Raw genomic sequence first — 20,161 nt, forward strand, 5'->3', positions numbered from 1 at the left:
AAACAAACAAAAAACAACGAATTGTGGGTGTCTGTTGTGTACTCATCACTGCACATGCAGAGGTGAGGAAGAAAAGCACTTGGCGAGGACTGGTTGAGCTTAAGGTCCCTGACAGCGGGCCTCGTGCCAGCTGTCGGGATGCCAGTGGGGGGTGATCGGCACCAACAACCTGACGTCCTCGGCGCTGAGTGTAACCGTATTTGCCGAAACCCTTTTTTCAATGGGACTTACACACATATAAAGGCTGAATTTCTATGGCCAAAGAGAAGCAAAGAACTGAGACAAATTATAGACTGTTCAGGGGGGAATAAAAACATCTCCCTTCGAAATTCTTGAGTCATTTCAGTTTTTATTCTAGAGTCATACAAAGCACTATCTGTTACTTAGCAGTGGCTTTCAGAACATTTTTGCCATGACTCACAGTAACAAGAAATACCTTTTAAATCATGATCCAGGTCATAGTTCTTCATGCCTTCATTCCCTCCATAAGTAGGTACCGACTCCCTACTATACGCCAAACAGTGTTCTCAGCAGAATACAGGAGTAAAGAGGAAGGAAGCAGAGAAAGAGGGAAACAAAACCCCTTGTCCTCAAAGACTTTACATGCTGGTGGAACAGATAATACACAAGTAAGTTTAAACCACACAGAAAAGGAAGACTCAGGAAACAAAATCTCCCATTTATTATATGCCATGTACCCTGATGTTTTCTATTTACAAAAAAAAAGCAGTTCACACCCTCTCCAGCCATTAGGTTGGACTCTCAATTCAGTAACGTATTGAAACCTGCACTTTGAAAAATACCAGGCATGAAGGAGGCAGCGCGTGCACTGTTCCCATTTTACAGATGAGACAGGGTGACAGGTGGAGAAGAGACGTGGCTCAGCTCACCACCCCCAACCCGAGGGAATCAAGGCTGGAACTTCGCCGAAGGCTTCCGACAGGGTCCAGTGCCGCCCTTCCCAGGACCTCTGCGGTCCCAGCTGCCTTCGCCCCTGCTGCCCTCTGGTTATAAAACCCTGACCTCTGTCTGGAGCAACTCTTCCCTCCCTTGCAAGGTAGCATCATGCCGACTCTTCTAGGCCTATCGAGACTGCTCCGTGCTCCAGGATGCTGGCTTCTTTCCCACTGCACCGGCACAGACGCCTCTCCACCGTGACCTCCTTAAGTGCAGGTCCTCCCTACCTGTTCCCCACAAAACACAGTGCTTTACAGAGTAGGTGTTAATAAATACACATGGAGTGGAACTGAATTTGTAAGTGAGTCAAAGGAGAGGCGGAGGCAGTGCTCACTAGCCAGGACTGTAGGTTTTCGGCAACATCTATTTAAAAGGCTGAGACCAGAAAAGATACTCTGAGGAAAAAGATCTCTTTACTGAGGTTATCAAGGTCACATGGTTGGTAGAGGCTTCAAATGTATAAAAACTATACAATCCAAAAAATGTATCTCCCTGGCGCCCCTAGATTTAGAAGGATGCCGGTAGCTCATGGATCGCACAGAACAGTGACTTAGTCAAATTAACTCAAGGAAACAAAGACTCCTACAAGGAGGGCCAGGGACAGCTGGAGGGACCTGAGGCAGGGCAGAGGCAAAGGTCCCCTCAGAGCTCCTCGGCAGTAGGAGAAAGGCCACCTGTGCTGGGATGGTGACCATTATAATGGGGACAGCTGCCACCTCAGCTGAATGGAGAAAACCAGTTCAAATTCTCAACAGAAAGAATCCAGATGGCACAGCCACGCCTAGAACTGGTCATTCCTGCTTCGTGTAGTTTAGGTAAGAGGGAGCTGGACAGTGGGTACCAATATCTAGGGGAGGAGGGAGAAGACGCTCTTTGAAAAGGGAGATGAACTTTTCCTAATTATTGACTCAAACTGGAATTTCAAGTTTAAATTTCATCCTACCACCAGAGAGGATGGGGATTCAAGGCCAAGATGAGGTCAGTTATAAAAAATACTGTATCTGAAATATAGTATAAACCATCATTTCAAGCCTAATAAAAGTAAAAAAAAGGTCAACGCTAGGTAAATGACCTCTAAGTTTCATGACCTTACAAATCTATGAATTTACATTGATCATGAAAACTGAATCTCTATCCTATGGTTTCAAACTTTATTTTGAATTAGACACACTAATTCCATAGGACCAGAGTAAGCTGTGGGGACTGCATATTTAAGTAAGCACCCTGGATTCTGTTAGACATGTATCATGTTGAGACACTTGCTTAACCTAAGTCCTTCTTCCTTCATGTGAGTAAAAAGGGGCTCAACTTTAATTACTGGGTTTAATTAGAGCAAATATGGGCAAGAAGACTGTGTAGGCACATCATTTACGTAGTAACACTAAATATGAGCATGTACAAATTTTAAAACTACATTTCTTATTGTTTTCAACAGTATTTAGTCACATAATTTATAGTGGCAGAGGTTTATAAAAGATGTTTAAGACGGGTCAGTGACTTCGTCTTATTTTGGGTTTTCTTGTAAAACTGAGACTAGGGGAACTAGTTATGAGTTAAAGGATATTTCAGGATGATATGCTGACTATAAACTCCAAAGGTACACTGATATCTGTTCTATAAACAGCAAGTGTGAATGGAACTTATTTAAGCCTTTTGGTTCACATTTTTAAACAGCACCCTCATGTGTGTGAAGTTAAGTGCTTTAAATGGTTCTTGAACATCTACGGTAGACGGGATAGACGCATCCAACTTTTGGGGGGCGAGGGGCTGAGTTTACATGACCACACCTGATTCAGAGTTAAAAATCAAACCGCGTTACACGAGTGACAGTCCTGGGCAGCATGACCAGTTCCTTCAATGACAGACTGTCCGGAGCTCTCATCATCCTGGTTAACCCTCCTTTTTTGCTTTCACTTACACAGATCTTTCTTTTAGAGAAACAAAACACGTAAAAGTCCACCAGAATTCTGAAAGTCACAGTTTGTATAGCACTGAATGATAGTAGCTTTGGCATCTGATGTTACAGTCACGTTTGCTACAACAAATATCTTCTTCATTCTGGGTCAAGGCGAGGTAAGACAGGAAGAATAAGGTTCCCAAATGCAGAATCCTGAGTTATGAAATATCCAGATGAATGTGCATGTGCATGCTGGGAAAGAGTTAAAAAAAAAAGAAAGGAAAAAAACGCAATTAAGCAATTGAGAGTTGCAGTTCTTTAAGCAAGGCATTAAAACCACTTATGTTTTCTGAAGGCCTGAGACCGAATTCATCTTAAAAATCAGTTCTCGTAGTTCTCGTCGTGGCGCAGTGGTTAACGAATCCGACTAGGAACCATGAGGTTGCGGATTCGGTCCCTGTCCTTGCTCAGTGGGTTAACGATCCGGCGTTGCCGTGAGCTGTGGTGTAGGTTGCAGACGTGACTCGGGATCCCGCGTTGCTGTGGCTCTGGTGTAGGCCGGTGGCTACAGCTCTGATTCAACCCCTAGCCTGGGAACCTCCATATGCCGTGGGAGCGGCCCAAGAAATAGCAACAACAACAACAAAAAGACAAAAGACAAAAAAAAAAAAAAGTCAGTTCTCATGCTGCTAATGTGTAAGCCCACGGGAGATGGACAGTAATAAAGAATTCATACCAACAAGTTGGACCAGGCACTAACTTATCATCCCCACTGTCTCCCCTGTGATTCTCTTCGGTTAATAATTGAGTCAAAGACATAGAGTGGGGAGGAAAGCCAGCAAAAATGATCCCCAGGTACTCTGCTCTTAATCAATAAAGCAGAAGTCTCTGGGAATCTTGGTTAAATGATCAATGATCAATGTAATACTAAATTACAAGTTTTTTAAACGGATGGATTACCACATGCTATGATAGTTGAGTCTTTAAACATTTCCTGCACAACAGTCATGCCGCCCATTAAAAAAAAAAAAGAATCCAAACAGCAATCATAAACCATTAAGACTATCGAAGAGACGTAATGACATGACAAATTTGAAAAAAATATTGGTGTACTATTAAACGAGCCACTTCAGCTTTTCAGGACCATTCTGTCCATGAGATACCCTAAACTCTTTGGGCATAAGCAGTCCCTTGCCAAGTGCAGCGGAGAATCAATCATGACCACATCAGCACCATCAAAAGATACTTTCATTACTGCTGGGTGGGTCTGTCAAATCCTCTGGGCATGACTGAGCGTCAGCAAACCACTGCGATTATGTGCGGAACATGTTTATCGATATTGCTCCACGGAAATACAAAACAGGCACTGTGCTGCCTTCTGAGCCCCAGCAAGTCTCCAGCGAGACCACGTCGGTGACACCTGGCTCACCTGCAGAGCCGCCTTCTGCTGGGCTGCGATGTGCTGCTGCTCAGCATGGTCCCGGAAGTCCTTGTTGAGAGTGGGTCTCGAGAGCGCAATGCTGAAATGCAAACCTGGGTTACTGGACGGATTAGAGACCCCCCTTATTTCTCAATTATATTTTCCATTACACATTCTATATAGGGATTAAAAAAAAAAAAAAAAAAAAGACCTTCTCGAATAAGTCTTTTTTCCTTTTCCCACTGTCTACAATAATTTAAATGAAGAAAGCCTATCTATCTACTAGAGCTTCAGGTTATTGCCTTTTTATCGATGGCTTGTGGTCCTCTGCTTTTAAACAGATTTGAGGTTCTCTGGTCTATCATTACATTACATGTATGATGAAAACTAAAGAGCCGAATGTTTCAAGCAGAAGGGAGAGCATGCGTAAGACCGTCTGCAGAATTGAAGAGTTCAGCAGGACTCGAGGTCAAGGTTGGGGAAGGGAGGAGTGAGTGGGCAAAAAACGAGGCGAGGGAGGAAGGCAGGTGCAGGGACATGTAAAGCCTTGTGAAGGAAATTACGGGGAAGGGAGACGTCCAGAGAGTGTCACCAGGAGAAGAGCGACTGGATCGGAAGGATCACAGACACTCTGATTCAGAAAGGCCGCCGCGATACAGACGGGGCTGGTCACCTCCTCTACCACTGCTTTTCGCCCTTCTTCCTTGCTAATGGAACCCAAACCCAGGTCAGTGACCGCTGGTCCCCTGCTTCCGAGTAGGCCAGGCCAGCCCCCAGGGCGTGAGTACCATGCCCCTTGCTGGCTTCCTGTTTGGGCAAGAGAAAGGGTCACAGATCTGGGCAGGGAGGTTTCCCAGGCAGTCTGCTTAGAAGGCTTTGTGAACACTTTCCTCACTCTTACAAAAGGGACATCGCCTGGGAAACGTTCTGGTGTTTGCCTCTGTAGGTGGCGCGGTGTAGAGGTGACTGACGCCTGGGCCACTGCAGTCATATTTTGGCCAGGAGGGAGGTGATGATCCAGGGGGGAAAGCAGAAAGGAGAGAGGAAAGGAAACTGGCCACGCTGACACTGGTGACCACTGCAGCAAGCTTCTCTGGAACCACCTTGTTAACACACAATCCTACAGCCGATGCCAACGTTTCGGTTTTCTGTTACTTCCAGATGAAAACATCCTAACTGACAAAACTGAGAAATGTATTCGAGAGAACTTAAGACTGTGGGAAATTCAGGGAGGAAGTAGTAATTGAGGCAAAAAATGAGTGGCCAGGACTAGGGCAGCAGCGGTAGCAGTGAAGAAAAATGGACACGTCTGAGACACATTTCAAAACAGAAACGTAAGAGGATGATAAATGATTGGCGATGGAAGTGAAAGGGAATCATAAACAGGTACTGCCCATTTCTGGCTTTGATTAGTGGTAGATCTATACCACTGCCTGGAACGAGCAAGCCAAGCACATGAAGTAGTTGGAGAGAAGAGAGGGAAGATGAGTTCAGTGTGGGACACACTAAGGTGGAAATGCCTACAGGACGTCAAGGGGGAGATGTCTGGGAGGCAGTTTGATGCTTGAGAGAGAGGACTAGGCTAGAGATGCAAATGTATAAAAGGCTGTCGAAGTGGACGCAACTGACTACGTCCAGTGAAGAGACGTAGACTGGGAAACTGGGGCTGGAACAGAATTCTGAGAAGTATCGACATTCAAGAGACGGGCAGTGGAGACATGTCTGAAAAAGAAACCAAGATAGTAGCACAGTGAGTGAATAAATGGAAACCAAGGAAAGAGTCTTTTAAGAAGGAGGAAGGAGAGTATATTAAGAAGAAGTATACAATGGAATATTACTCCGCCATAAAAAATATTGCCATTTGCAAAAATAAATACCATTGGAGCTCACTTACATTTGGGATCTAAAAAACAAAACAAACGAACACAGACGCACAGAGAGAACTGGCTGGTTACCAGAGGAGAGGGAGTTGGGGGTGGGTGAAATAGGCAAAGCAGATTAAGAGGCACAAACCTTCAGTTAGAAAAAAAATAAGTCACAGGAATGGAATATACAGCATAAGGAATATGATCGATAATATTGTAGTAACTTTGTAGGGGACAGATGATTACTAGACGTTGTGGTGATCACCTCCTCATACACGCACAAGCCACATCCCTATGTGGTACACGGGAAACTAACACATTGCACCGACATTTCAGTGTGAAAAAAGAAGGAGAGAGTTCCCCTTGTGGCTCAGTAGGTTACAAATCACACTAGTATCCACGAGGACACAGGTTCAATCCCTGGCCTCACTCAGTGGGTTAAGGATCCGGTGTTGCCCTGAGCTGTGGTGTAGGTCACAGACACGGCTCAGATCTGGTGTTGCTGTGGCTGTGAGGTTGGCCTGTGGCTGCAGCTCCGATTCGACCCCTAGCCTGGGCATCTCCACATGCCGGAGGAGGAGGAGGAGGAGGAGGAGGAGGAGGAGGGAGCAACAGAGTGGTGTCAAATAACGCTAAGGAGTCTACCAAGAAAAAGACTTAGGTTCACCAGATTTAGCCACAGGAGGTTGCAAGTGAGCTAGGCTCGATCTTGTTCTCTGGGGCATGGGTGGGGAGGCCTGGAAGTCAGACTGCAGTGGGTTGAGGGGTACATAAGTGAGAGAGCAGAGATGATCGGGTACAGAGGACTTCTTTCAGAGGTCTGGCTGAAAAAGAATAGGGAAAGTTAGTGTGGTGGTGGAATGGGCTAACAGATGTCAGGGAAGGGATTCAAGACGGCAGAAACGGAATAGAATAAAGATCATTAAGCTACCTCAAATCTCACCTATTTTGCACTATGCTTAAAAAGTGGGCCATTACCAGTAACATAACAAAAAACCCCATTTAAAACCCTCTTCTTTTTTTGAAAGTAGGCCATAGGGAAATTTGAATATTCTGATTGGAATTAAAATATTTAAAATCATCAATTAAATCATCTAATTTTTCAAATCCAACTAGGAAATAAAACATAACATGTTAAATTCCAGACCACTGCCAGCCAATTTCAGTTATTGGTGCAGGTTATTTTTTTATATGACTGAATGTAAAAACCACATTATTCTTCATACCTAGCTCCAGGGTGGTTTGTTGAAGATTGGTTCTGCATTAGTAATTTTCTTTTCTCTTTGTCCAGTTCTGCCAAGATTGCAACTCTATTTTTGTTTTGGAAGCCTGAAAAAAGAGAGGGGGTGGGGGATGAAAAAGAGAAATAAAACTCGAGCTATTTTATAAACCTAGGCCACCTAGAAACCCAGAAAGCAAAATTCTATTTTCTGACATGGTAATGAACTCATTAGTAAGTGGTTTCACAGTTAGTTTCCTCACTGCCTATTTTCCAGTAACTTTGACAGCAAAGGACACAGATAAATGCAACGAATGAAACTGACTGAGGACTTTTAAGACTTAGTTCTAACGAATTTTAACCACCAAAGTATGGGTGACAGCATTTGTTTTTTAACGAAATCTCTGTGGCCCCTATGGGGACCAATCTCTAGCCTGCCCAGTCAATCTCGGGGAGTAGAGATTTTTTAAGTTCCGTTTTAGGCCTCTTGGTGAATGCCTCTTTCATTGGGGGGTGGGGGTGGGAGCATTAGAAATACTCAGGCCAAAACAATATTTCTGTTTCTCAACTGCTTTCATTCAGAAATGACACACATGGAGTTCCCACTGTGGCAGTAACGAACCTGACTAGTATCCAGGAGGATGCGGATTCAATCCCTGACCTCACTCAGTGGGTTAAGGATCCAGCATTGCCGCAAGCTGCAGCTAGGTCCTGGATGTTCTCGAATTCTGCGTTGCTGTGGCTGTGGCGTAGGCCAGTGGCTGCAGCTCTGATTCAATTCCTAGTCAGGGAACTTCCACAGGCCATACCTTTGGCCCTAAAAAGCAAAAAATGCAAAAAACAAACAAACAAAAACCAGACATAACACACAGTCTTTCAAGGAACAAGTCGAAAACTGCAACTGACTAGAAGGCAATTCTGAGAGAGAAATGGAGCATAACTGATAGAGTGCAAAGAGATATGTCCCTTATCAAATACTGAACACTGGGCTTGATTCTGAGCGCCAATCTTTTTTTTTTTTTTCTTTTCTTTTTTTTCTCTTCCATGGCATATGGAAGTTCCCAGGCTAGGGGACGAATCAGAGCTACAGCTGCCAACCTATGCCACAGACACAGCAATGCCAGATCCAAGCAGCATCCACGACCTACATCACAGCTTGCAGCAATGCCGGATCCTTAACTCACCAAGCGAGGCCAGGGATCGAACCCACATCCTCATGGATACTAGTCGGGTTCTTAACCTGCTAAGCCACAACGGGAACTCCTTGAGCTCCAATCTTAACCTAAGATCTAGAGCAGAGGTTCAAAGTCCTGGCTCAGGAGCAGCATCCAAGCGTGTTTTTAAAATCTGAACTAAATGCCAACATGTAAACATAGAGAGTGTGTATACAAAATTCTCAGACCACTTGTTTCTCTTGAAACCTCTCAAGATCTGGCAACAGGGGTCTGGATGCCCCCATGGCAACAATTAGGTGAAACAAAGGAACAGTTGTCCCCTTTAGCTGGGCACTCTCCCCAGCTTGTTACCGTAGTTATCAGATTTGTTTCTATCTGTAGGCATTTACGTTTCTGATCCCTAATGTGGAAGAAAACAAATGGAAGGGTTAAAGGATTAAGAAGCAGAACACTGGGCGTGGGGGGTGGGGAGCCAAGGGACTAGGATTCCTGGGTGAGCATCGCTGTGCTCGACGAAGGAATGAAGATGGTGGGAAGAAGGGAGCATTTTTCAAGCAGAGCAGACCTAAGCATTCCCAAGGACACTCACATGAGGCGCTCTAAGCATTTAATGTGGATTATGAAGGAGAATTGGGTGGTAGGATGCATATTTCCTCCTCTCCTGGGGAGAGGGGCAGAGACTGGTCAGGGACAGTGTAGGATGCACAGGGAACAAGGAGCATTCACTGAGGCACAAACCAGGTAGCCTCTCTGCTCCTGGGATGTAGTTAAGTGTAATTTTCTACAATAAGATCCTCCTACCGTCAAGGGTCACACAGATTTACTCTACAGCATCAATATGTAAAACGTAATTGTTTTATTATAATCACTACCTGGACTGTTTTTTTAAACACAAACTCTTTCTTGGCACAAATCAAGATTTAACTTTTACATGATTTTACATGTATCAAAGTTATAAGCAGCTTCTACATTCTTCAAAGCATAAGGGTGTTAAAATATGTTATCTCATGTACAGTAGGAATTATTTAATATTCCTTTTTAACGAAACTTTTTCCTATTAAAGTTGTCTTGGAATAAAGCAGCACATTCTAAATGTTCCACTTTTAGAACTATAACTCTATCTCCATTCACACTCATATATATTCTCATTTCCACGTTCATTTATAGAAACATTTAATCCCCACACATTTCTGTCTCACTAAAAATACTCTGGAGTAACTAGCACTACATCAAATTGCATTTGAAACCTAACAGCTGATATTCACTTTACATGAATAGTTCTACCACACTTAAACAAGGACTAACTGGAATTCTTTTTTTTTTTTTTTGTCTTTTGTCTTTTTTGGGCCATACCCATGGCATATGGAGGTTGCCAGGCTAGGGGTCAAATCAGAGCTGTAGCCGCCGGCCTACGCCAGAGCCACAGCAACTTGGGATCCGAGCCGTGTCTGCAACCTACACCACAGCTCACGGCAATGCTGGATCCTTAACCCACTGAGCGAGGCCAGGGATTGAACCTGCAACCTCATGGTTCCTAGTTGGATTTGTTTCCACTGAGCCACAACGGGAACCCCTAGAATTCTTTTTATTGAATAAAATCTAAAACTAAAGAATGAAAATTATCATTTGATTGGTGAGGTTACGGATAATCCACTTTCCAATTACAGTTGTTCTACTGCTTTCCTATCAATGATTTTTAACAGGATGTTTTAAAATAGTCAAATCCTTTTAGGTGGTATCCTACAAGCTACCTCGTCTTTACAACCATACAGTAAATCAAACTGTAATACTTAAGAGCTGTTTGGAGTTCCCGCGGTGGTGCAGTGGATTAAGAATTCAACTACAGCGTCTCAGGTTGCTGTGGTGGCACAAGTTCAGTCGCCGGCCTGGTGGTGTCGCAGCTGCAGCTCGGGTTCAATCCCTGGCCAGAAACTGCCATCTGCCACAGGTGCAGCCATTAAAAAAAACAACAAAAAAAAAGCTGCTTAGTATTAGAGCCAAGTCGTCGTGGCAGTATTGGTTTAATAGGTTTTAAGTTATATATTGATTCAACATATATTTATTGTGTATTCATGACATACATACAGTGTTACCGAGTACAAGTCCGTGTGCTCCACTCACTGTGAGGCCAACTAATACTGAGATGTCCGAGTGTGGCGCAGAGAAGGGTTTATTTCAGGGGCTCTGCAAGGAAACGGGCGGCTCACGCCTTAAAAAGCTTGAGCTCCCTGAAGGCTTTCGGCAAAGCCCTTTTAAAGGCTGGGCGAGGGAGGGACATGGTTATTGCAAACTTGATGTCAGATCCTTTGTTCCTGGATCTTTTGTCCATGTGGGTCAGGTCACAATGTTCCCGTTATTCTCTGCTCAGGTCAGGTCACGGTCACGCTACACATTCCAAGCTACAGGCACCATTCTTTTACAAAAGGCACAGAGCACGACGAAGCACAAGGAACAGAGCACAACGGTTAAAGTATAAGCAACAGTCTAGGAGTTTTCTTTGCCGCTCAGCAGTTAACAAACCTGACTAGGATCCATGAGGATGCAGGTTCGATCCCTGGCCTTGCTCAGTAGGTTAAGGATCTGGTGCTGTTGTGAGCTGTGGTGTAGATCACAGACATGGCTCGGATCTGGTGTGGCTGTGGCTGTGCTGTAGGCCAGTGGCTGTAGCTCCAATTCGACCCCTAGCCTGGGAACTTCCATATGCCGCAGGTGTGGCCCTATAAGAAGAAAAAGAAAAAAAGGGAACAGTCTAATACAGAGTCCATGCAATAAACCCTTCTCTGCTCCAAACTCTGACATTGTGGTATTGTTTGGCCTCACCGTGCGTCAGGCACACAGACTTGCACTTGGTAACACAGGCACTAAGGTAGAGTCAAAAGATACAGTGATGAGGCACGACTTGATTCTAGATCTCATGGTTCTTAAATATTCCGGTGAAGATAGAGGTTATCAAATAATTACACAAATCAGTGTATAATTAAAGCCTAAGATGAGCAGTCTGAAGTAAATAAAATTCTGGAGTTCCCGTCGTGGCGCAGTGGTTAACAAATTCGACTAGGAACCATGAGGTTGCGGGTTCGATCCCTGCCCTTGCTCAGTGGGTTAACGATCCGGCATCGCTGTGAGCTGTGGTGTAGGTTTCAGACACGGCTCGGATCCCGCGTTGCTGTGGCTCTGGCATAGGCTGGTGGCTACAGCTCCGATTAGACCACTAGCCTGGGAACCTCCATATGCCGTGGGAGTGGCCCAAGAAATAGCAAAAAGACAAAAAATAAAAAAAATAAAAAAAATTTAAAAATTAAAAAAAAATGAAATAAATAAAATTCTGTAAGTATTTATAACAATCATTCCAGGAATAAATGTTGAATCAACTTGGCCTAGACTGAGAGTAGGGAGAGCGGTATCGGAGAAATATCCTACATGAAGTAATGCGTGAGCTGAAAATTTAATTAGGGTAATTAGGGGTGGGGGACAAAATGACCCTCCCCTCTTTAGAAAGCAGCTGCAAGGTTGAGAATAGACTAGACAAGAGAAGAAGAGACTATTACAGTAGAACAAGCTAGAGACGACAGAAGTTGTTAGTGGCCACGGAGAGAGAAAACAGCCCCAGGAGCTGAGTAGGCAGTTAAATGAACAGGACGGTGACAAATCGAGTACACAACGAGGAAGAAGCACGGACGGGTCTGAGCTTTTTGGCTCATATAGGTAAATGTTTTATTATTTCTAGTGCTGCTATAACAAATGACGACAAACTTAGCAGCTTAAAACAACACGGATCTATTATCTTCCAGTTCTGAGGGTCAGGAATCTCACTGGGCTAAAATCAAGGGCTGCATTTCTTTCTGGAGGCTCTTGGAGAGAATCTGTTTTTGCCTTTTCCATCTTCTAGAAGCTGCCTAAGTTCTTTGGCTTGTGGTCCCCTTCCTCCAGCCTCAAGGCCAGCAAACGTTTCCTCTCTCTGACCCTTCAGCGGTCATTTCTCTCTCCAACTACAACTAGGAAAAGCTCTCTGCTTTTAAGGACTCATGTGAATAATCCAGGATAATCTCCCCATCTCAAGGCCCTTAATCTGAATCACAATGCAGAGTTCCTTTTGTCATGTAAGGTCACACAGATTAAAATTCTCAAAATGTTACTTCTTTTCAATCCAAAAATTATTATGAACCTATAAAATGTTCCATGCTATGATGGATCCTAAGAAGAACATGAGACTTCAGTCACTGTCTGCCAAGGCCGTGTGAAATTCAGCAGTTCAGATGACTACTAGAGTCTGGCAGACCACTAGTCTGAAAGAGGGCTTGGGGAACACAACGGATTCTATCCCCTACACCAGAGACATTAATAAACACACAGATGAACATTTTAAGTCAGGTTCTTTCATTATCACTGTAAGATAATTATGGCACTTGGCATTCCAGCTCCATAGTAAGTAGTTCCAATATAATCAACAGCACAAAAATAATTCAATATAAAGAATAAAATGCAATAGATCCAAATAAATAAGAATTTTATTTTATTTTTTTGTCTTTGTAGGGCTGCACATGCAGCACATGGAGGTTCCCAGGCTACAGGTCTAATCGGAGCTATAGCTCCCATCTACACCACAGCCACAGCAACTTGGGATCTGAGCTGTGTCTGTGACCTACACCACAGCTCACAGCAACGCCAGATCCTCAACCCAAGTGAGGCCAGGGAGGGAATCTGCGTCCTCATGGATACTAGTTGGATTGGTTAACCACTGAGCCACTACAGGAACTCCAATAAGAATTTTAAATTTTCACTGAGAGCCTAGGAGTCTCTAGAACATGATATGGACTCCCTCTGCTGGTACCAAATAGCAGCAGCTCCATGACACTGATAAAAATGCTGATAAAAGAGCAACAAAAGGCGAAGGACTAATCTAAATTCACTTCTATTTAATTAGGGGATGTTTCATAGTGGATTTGACTATGGACCAAAGGCAACTCAGCAACGATTGTGCTTTATTGCAATTGCTAAAAAAACAAAACAAACAAAAACAACCAAAACCCAGCAAATTATAAATCTCAAATACTTGTGCTATTAAAACAGAGGGATAATTGAAAATTTATTTTCCTTTGGACTGCACTGTGTGATTTTTTAGCAGCGTATTTCCTTGCCAAAATAGATTTTCCTCAGTTTCATTTTTGGTTCCAATTAAATTTTTTTAGGAGTTCCTGTCGTGGCTCAGTGGTTAATGAATCCTACTAGAAACCATGAGGTTTCAGGTTCAATCCCTGGCCTCGCTCAGTGCGTTAAGGATCCAGCATCGCCGTGAGCTGTGGTGTAGGTTGCAGACGCGGCTCGGAGCCAGCGCTGCTGTGGCTCTGGCGTAGGCCAGTGGCTATAGCTCTGATTCGACCCTAGCCTGGGAACCTCCATATGCCAAGGGAGCAGAACAAGAAATGACAAAAAGACATAAATAAATAAATAAATAAATAAATAAATTTTTTTAAAATTCATTTTTGTTTTTGTTTTTTAGGGCCGCACCCGAGGCATATGGAGAGTCCCAGGCTAGGGGTCGAATCGGAGCTGTAGCCACCGGCCTACGCCAAAGCCACAGCAATGCTGGATCCGAGCCGCGTCTGCAACCTATACACTACAGCTCACGGCAATGCTGGATCCTTAACCCACTGAGCAAGGCCAGGGATTGAACCCGCAACCTCATGGTTCCTGGTGGGATTCGTTTCTGCTGCACCATGATGGAAACTCCAAATTAAATTATTTTTAATTTGAATCCTTCTAACTTGGTGAAAAGAACCGGTCGAGATCATAGGAGGATGCTGACCTGTGATTAGTCCATAGAGCACACAAATCACACATGGTTATTTGAGAGAACACAGTAGTATTAGCTGGTTACAGCCAATAAAGCTGTCCTCACAGCTAGCTTTTTACAACACTACACTTCTATAAAACTTATGTAACCTTTAGTTTGTCCTAAATGCTACTAATATACTAAAACAGATTCAGTGGGCTTCCAACTTCCAGTACTAGCAGAATTGTTTGGTTAGAGTAATCCTGCCATAAATATAAGAATAAATTCTGGACAAAATACTTAGTAGTCATTATTTGAAGGAACTACAGACTGAGCAAAGTCAGGCAGAAACTGCAACTGGTAAGATTTGGGAATCAGTAGCCTTTTGCACTCCTCAATCCACAAACAGCTTGCAAGATCTCTCAGCTTACTGGCTTGGGGTATCAGAGGACAGAGTTCAGAGTAACTTGCCTATAAAAGTCACTCAAAGTTTTTGCTTTCTGCTAAACTACACATACATAGGGGAGACCCCAGCAGTGAAGCAGCAGCTGAAAGCTAAAAAGAATGAGCAGAGATTTCAGCTGCTGCCCAACCTAACAGAGACAAGAGTTTAGAGTATGAGATGAGCCAAGCCATCTGCTAGAAGAAAAATCAAATTTCAGAGGACTGTAACAGAATGCAGAGTCTCTACAATGGATTAGTCATAATAGCCAGTATTCAATTACAAATCACTTAGTTAGGAAAAAGAAAAATGTAACCCAGTCTCAAAAAAAAAAAAAGAAAAGAAAAATGCAGTCAACAGAAACCAACTCCAAGATGATCTAGATAATGCAATTAGCAGTGACATAGGACCTGTATACAGACTTAGAACAAACAAAAAAATTTGATAATAAAAAATAACCAGGAGTTCCCGTCGTGGCGCAGTGGTTAACGAATCCGACCAGGAACCATGAAGTTGTGGGTTTGGTCCCTGCCCTTGCTCAGTGGGTTAACGATCCAGCATTGCCGTGAGCTGTGGTGTAGGTTGCAGACACGGTTCGGATCCCAGGTTGCTGTGGCGTAGGCTGGTGGCTACAGCTCCAATTCAACCCCTAGCCTGGGAACCTCCATATGCCGCGGGAGCGGCCCAAGAAATAGCAACAACAACAACAACAAAAAGACAAAAGACAAAAAAAAAAAAAAAAAAAAAAAAACCAAATTTTTCAAAATTGAGCAAAGGGCTTGAATAAACATTTCTCAAAGGAAGATTTACAATGGCTAATAAACACACTCAAAAAAGTGCTCCACATTTGTCATCCAGGAAAGGCAAGTTAATACTACAATAAGATGTCACTTTACAGCTTCTAAAATGGCTAAAATTGAAAAGACCAACAATGCTATATATGGAGCAACCAAAATCCTCACACATGCTAGAAGGATTTGCAACCACTTTGGGGAAAGATTTGGCAGTTTTTCACAAAGTTAACTATAAACTCAGCTGCTCCATTCCTAGATATTTATGCAAATATCTGCAAAAAGACTTACAAATGAATATTCATTTATTCACAATGGCCAAAACTGATATAACCCCAAACCTTCCAAAAAGGAGGATATAAATAAGTAAATTGTGGTAAATTCATAAAATGGAATACTAGTCTCCAATAAAAAGCTATGTTTGTGGGGTTTTTTGGCTTCACTTGCAGCATATAGAAGTTCCCAGGCCAGGGATGGAACCCATGCCACAACAGTGACAATTCCAGATCCTTAACCCACTGGGCCACCAGGTAACTCCAAGAATGACCTACTGATACACAGTACAACATGGATTCTTCTCACAGACAGTACAGTGAGTATGAGAAGCTGGATACAAATACACACTATGATTCCATTTATATGAAGCTTAAGATAAAACAAAACTAAGATTAATTTAAAAACACGATGGGTCAAATAGTTTTTTTGTTTGTTTTTGGCTGTGCCTATAGAATACAAAAGCTTCTGGGTCAGGGATTGAACCCGTGCCATAGCAGTGACTCAAGCGCTGCAGTGACAATGCTCAATCCTTAACCCAATGCACCACAAAAAACTCCAATTTACCTTTCCCTTGATAACGTTCTCTGAATCCTGGGCCAAAAGGGAATTCCCAAATAAGAGTTTAGACTTGATACAAAAAGGAAAGACAAGTTTGCTTCAAGTTTCTAAGCAGCAAACAACTTACAAAGTGGAATTTAATACTTTCTAGAGATGTAATTTTACTTTTTAAAACTGTTTTTAAATAAAAACGTCTTATTTAGAATATTTCTAATCTTATTTTATTTATTTATTTATTTTTTTGCTTTTTAGGGCTGCACCCGTGGCATATGGAGGTTCCCAGGCTAGGGGTCTAATGGGAGCTACAGCTGCCAGCCTACACCACTGCCACACCAGATCCAAGCCACGTCTGCAACCTACACCACAGCTCACAGCAACTCTGGATCCTTAACCCACTGAGCGAGGCCAGGGATCGAACCCAAAACCTCATGGTTCCCAGTCAGATTTGTTTCCGCTGTACCAGATGGGAACTCCTAATTTGATTTACTTTGGAGAGCTCTTAACATAGATGAAATGTGTATGAAAGTTTTTAGAGCAAATGAAGATGAAGGCATGGATATTGCCTAGTGGTAACTTCTTGAAAAAGGGTTCTGGAGTTCCCATCGTGGCGCAGTGGTTAACGAATCCGACTAGGAACCATGAGGTTGCGGGTTCGGTCCCTGCCCTTGCTCAGTGGGTTACCGATCCGGCGTTACCGTGAGCTGTGGTGTAGGTTGCAGACTCGGCTCGGATCCCTTGTTGCTGTGGCTCTGGCGTAGGCCGGTGGCTACAGCTCCGATTCGACCCCTAGCCTGGGAAACCTCCACATGCCGCAGAGGCGGCCCAAAAAATAGCAAAAAAAAAAAAAAGAAAAGAAAAAGGGTTCTGAGAGTTCCCGTTGTAGCTCAGCAATAATGAACCCAACTAATATCTATGAGACTGCATGTTCCATCCCTGGGCTCGTTCTGTGGGTTAAGGATCCAGCATTGCTGTGGCTGTGGCGTAGGTCGGCAGCTATAGCTCTGATTCAGCCCCCAGCCTGGGAACTTCCAAAGGCCTTGGGTGCAGCCCTAAAAAGACAGGGGGAAAAAAATGGAGGGGGGGGGGGTTCTGATCTCAAGTAAAAGAGCAAGAAAACACAGATGTCAGAGGAGGACCTAGGTTTACAAAATGTGAATGATCTTAACCAGATTAAAAGGTAAGATTTATAGCTATTAAGGATGTTATATATTGGACTTGCTTGGTTGGACTTGCTTCAAATATGGGGGTTTTACTTTGCTATTCATTTTTTATTCTGGCTTCAGCATGCTAAGTTTTCTATCAAAATACTTTACTACACGGGGAAAAAAGTTCCTAGGAATAAATTCCAGGACGCATTTACCTTGACCTGAAGAGTTTGCTGCCATCTTCCTATTCTGTTTCAACTATGTTCAGTGGCAATGGGTCAGCACTTTACAATCACCTATAAGAAATGTGTACACACATATCTTCATCTCTTCGGAAGCATACATCTGAAAGGCACACAGACTTAAATCAAGCCCCTCAAGTTATTAGAGCATGAAGGTTAAATGTTTATTCTTGCAGATGTTGACACCAACATTTAGCATTAGTCTTTAATTACATAATTAGGCTGTGCTTGTCAAATACTACCAAATGTATTAACTAATTGAGAGCATCAATATGATCACAGAGATGGGAAGAAAAATCACGCATCTAGGATGCCTCTCCAGCCACTTAAAAAACCGTACCTAGCAACTACTGACAGCTAAAAATAAAACGAGTCGAATATTTATCGAGTACATATTCTGCACCATACACTGTGTAAGATGAGTGAAATCAGTTATTTCATTTATCACCACTTTATAGATGGGGAAATCGTGCCTAAGGTCACAAAGCTAGTGAGAATACTTTGGGCTGTTGAGTTTCCAAACTTTGTGTTTTTGTATCGGGCCTTGGAGAGAACTCAAAAGAGCAAGACCCTAATTCCTGCCCTCAAGAAACATATAATTCGGTGGGAAAACAACCATACTAACGAAGTTTAACAAACGCGCTCTTGTAAACAGCGCTCTGCAAGCGCAGAGGCACTGATTCTCCCGGCTTGGCGAAGGATGCCCTCAGGGGTCTTTGGGAAAATCCAAGCGCTAGCAAACATTTTTTTCGTTTTGAACGAAATAATACTAAGTGTCTCCTGCGGCGAAGGAACACAGGGCGAGCGAAGCCTGATTTGAACGGGAAGGACAAGAGGGCCATCTTCGTCAAGCAGAGATGGGACCGGGCTGGACCTGCGTCTCAAAAGGGTGCCCTGGGGCGTGGTGGAGGGCAGGCCGGGCAGGAGCTGCGGCAGAGACCAAAGAGCGGAGAAGGAGTGAGAAACGCTGGGAGTGAGAAATGCTGGGAGCAGGGTTGGCGGAGGCCACTGCCCGGTGGCAAGGGACGGCTGCAGCGGGTCAGCGCCGGGGCCACGTGCTCTGCTCCCCCGGCGCCGCCAGATGGTCCTACTTACCGGGAGGCGAGAGAGCCCCGGGCTGCCTCAGTCGGGGTGCGTTCTCCAAGGGGACGCGACTTGAAGAACCGCAAACAGAGCTCAACGTGCCGTTCTACAACCTTCCCGCCCCCGCTGCGCTTCCGCCTCTCGATGACTTACCGGGGAGGGAGCGGAAGTTCCGCCTCCCGGCTGAACCCGGGGGCCGCTGCTCACTGCGATTCGTACTCTAACTGCCGCCTCCTGCAGACGCCACTTCCCTTCCAAGAGTGGCAGGTGGAGAGGCTCTTGGAACACGCAGGCCGCACCAGCGGGGGCGGGGCCGGCCGGGGCGGGGCCCGAGCGGGGCGGGGCGCAGGGACGCCTCCTACGGGCTCCGCTGGGCAGGGGCGGGGCAGAGACCGCCGGGTCCCTAGCACCGCGAGCGGCCCATTCATCTGGGAGCGGCGGGGGCGAAAAGCCACCCAGCACTAAAGGCCTAGCTCCCCTTGGGATTCGGAGAGCAAGTCTTCATAGGCTAGACTCGCTTCCCAGCTTTAACAACCTTCTCAGGTTGAGCGTCTATATACGCAAATCCCAGGCATATTTTTCTTTTGTAGTTTACATAATTATACATGAGAAAAGCAATAAACTTGTGGAAACTTTTACTACTGTGCAATAGTCTGTATTTAAGAAATGGGTATGCCACATCTCAGAACACGAAGTCGTTCCTAGTGGGATCACCTGTCGGCCTGATTCCAGCACAATAGATATACTTCTCTGCATTGAATAGTAACCTCGTGTGGATGTGTGTCACCTGTTCTGGGTCGTTAACCATCTTAACATCGCCATCTTTTCTAGAATTTGAGCATATGTTCTTAATAACTGATGTTTGCTTAATAATATGTTTATGGTGCCCAATTTTGTTGTGCATGGATCCATGACTGAAATTTGAACTACCAAGCATTTATTAAGTGCCTGTGCATGCTAGGTGCTTCCTGGGCATCAGCTCTGGTCCTGTCACTCCCTGATTTATGTATGACTTACATTCACTCCTATATTTATATGTGATTTATTTATATATTTCTTTCTTTATTACTTATACATCAGACTCAGAAATGTTCAGTTACTTTATGTCAAGTAGCTAGCTGAATTTCAATGACTAAAGGTCTGTCATATGGGAAAGCCCCGGTTCTTAAATCTCACACATTGTCTCTGCTCTGCAGGAAGGAACTCCTCTGAGACCAGATCCGAGAGCTCAGTAGTCTGCTGACTTCTTTAATCTAGATGTAAAATGAGCATTTTGGTAGTTGGCCGGGACCCCTTTTCAGCTAAGAGAACTTTTTGA

General features: G+C 44.1%; 1 protein-coding gene across 3 annotated transcripts; it reads right to left on the reverse strand.

Annotated features, from left to right (window-relative positions):
- Nucleotides 330-19,023, reverse strand: INIP (INTS3 and NABP interacting protein). 3 transcript variants are annotated; one of them, XM_005660326.3, is made up of 5 exons: nt 18,856-19,023; nt 17,734-17,863; nt 7,366-7,468; nt 4,284-4,374; nt 330-3,106 (listed from the first exon to the last, which is right to left on the reverse strand). In XM_005660326.3, the coding sequence occupies exons 2-5, from the start codon at nt 17,756-17,758 to the stop codon at nt 3,011-3,013; spliced, it is 315 nt and encodes a 104-aa protein (XP_005660383.1). In that variant the 5' UTR covers nt 17,759-17,863; nt 18,856-19,023; the 3' UTR covers nt 330-3,010.

Source organism: Sus scrofa, chromosome 1 (assembly GCF_000003025.6).
Source record: "Sus scrofa isolate TJ Tabasco breed Duroc chromosome 1, Sscrofa11.1, whole genome shotgun sequence".
Lineage (NCBI taxonomy): Eukaryota > Metazoa > Chordata > Mammalia > Artiodactyla > Suidae > Sus > Sus scrofa.

Excerpts from the sequence above, each read along its gene's own strand:
- INIP (XM_005660326.3), bottom strand. The coding sequence starts at position 17,758 with ATGGCAGCAAACTCTTCAGGTCAAG. Across the intron at positions 7,469-17,733 it reads AGCAAACTCTTCAGGTCAAG|GCTTCCAAAACAAAAATAGA; the intron begins GTAAATGCGTCC and ends CTCTTTTTTCAG. Across the intron at positions 3,107-4,283 it reads AGCAGAAGGCGGCTCTGCAG|CATGCACATGCACATTCATC; the intron begins GTGAGCCAGGTG and ends ACTCTTTCCCAG.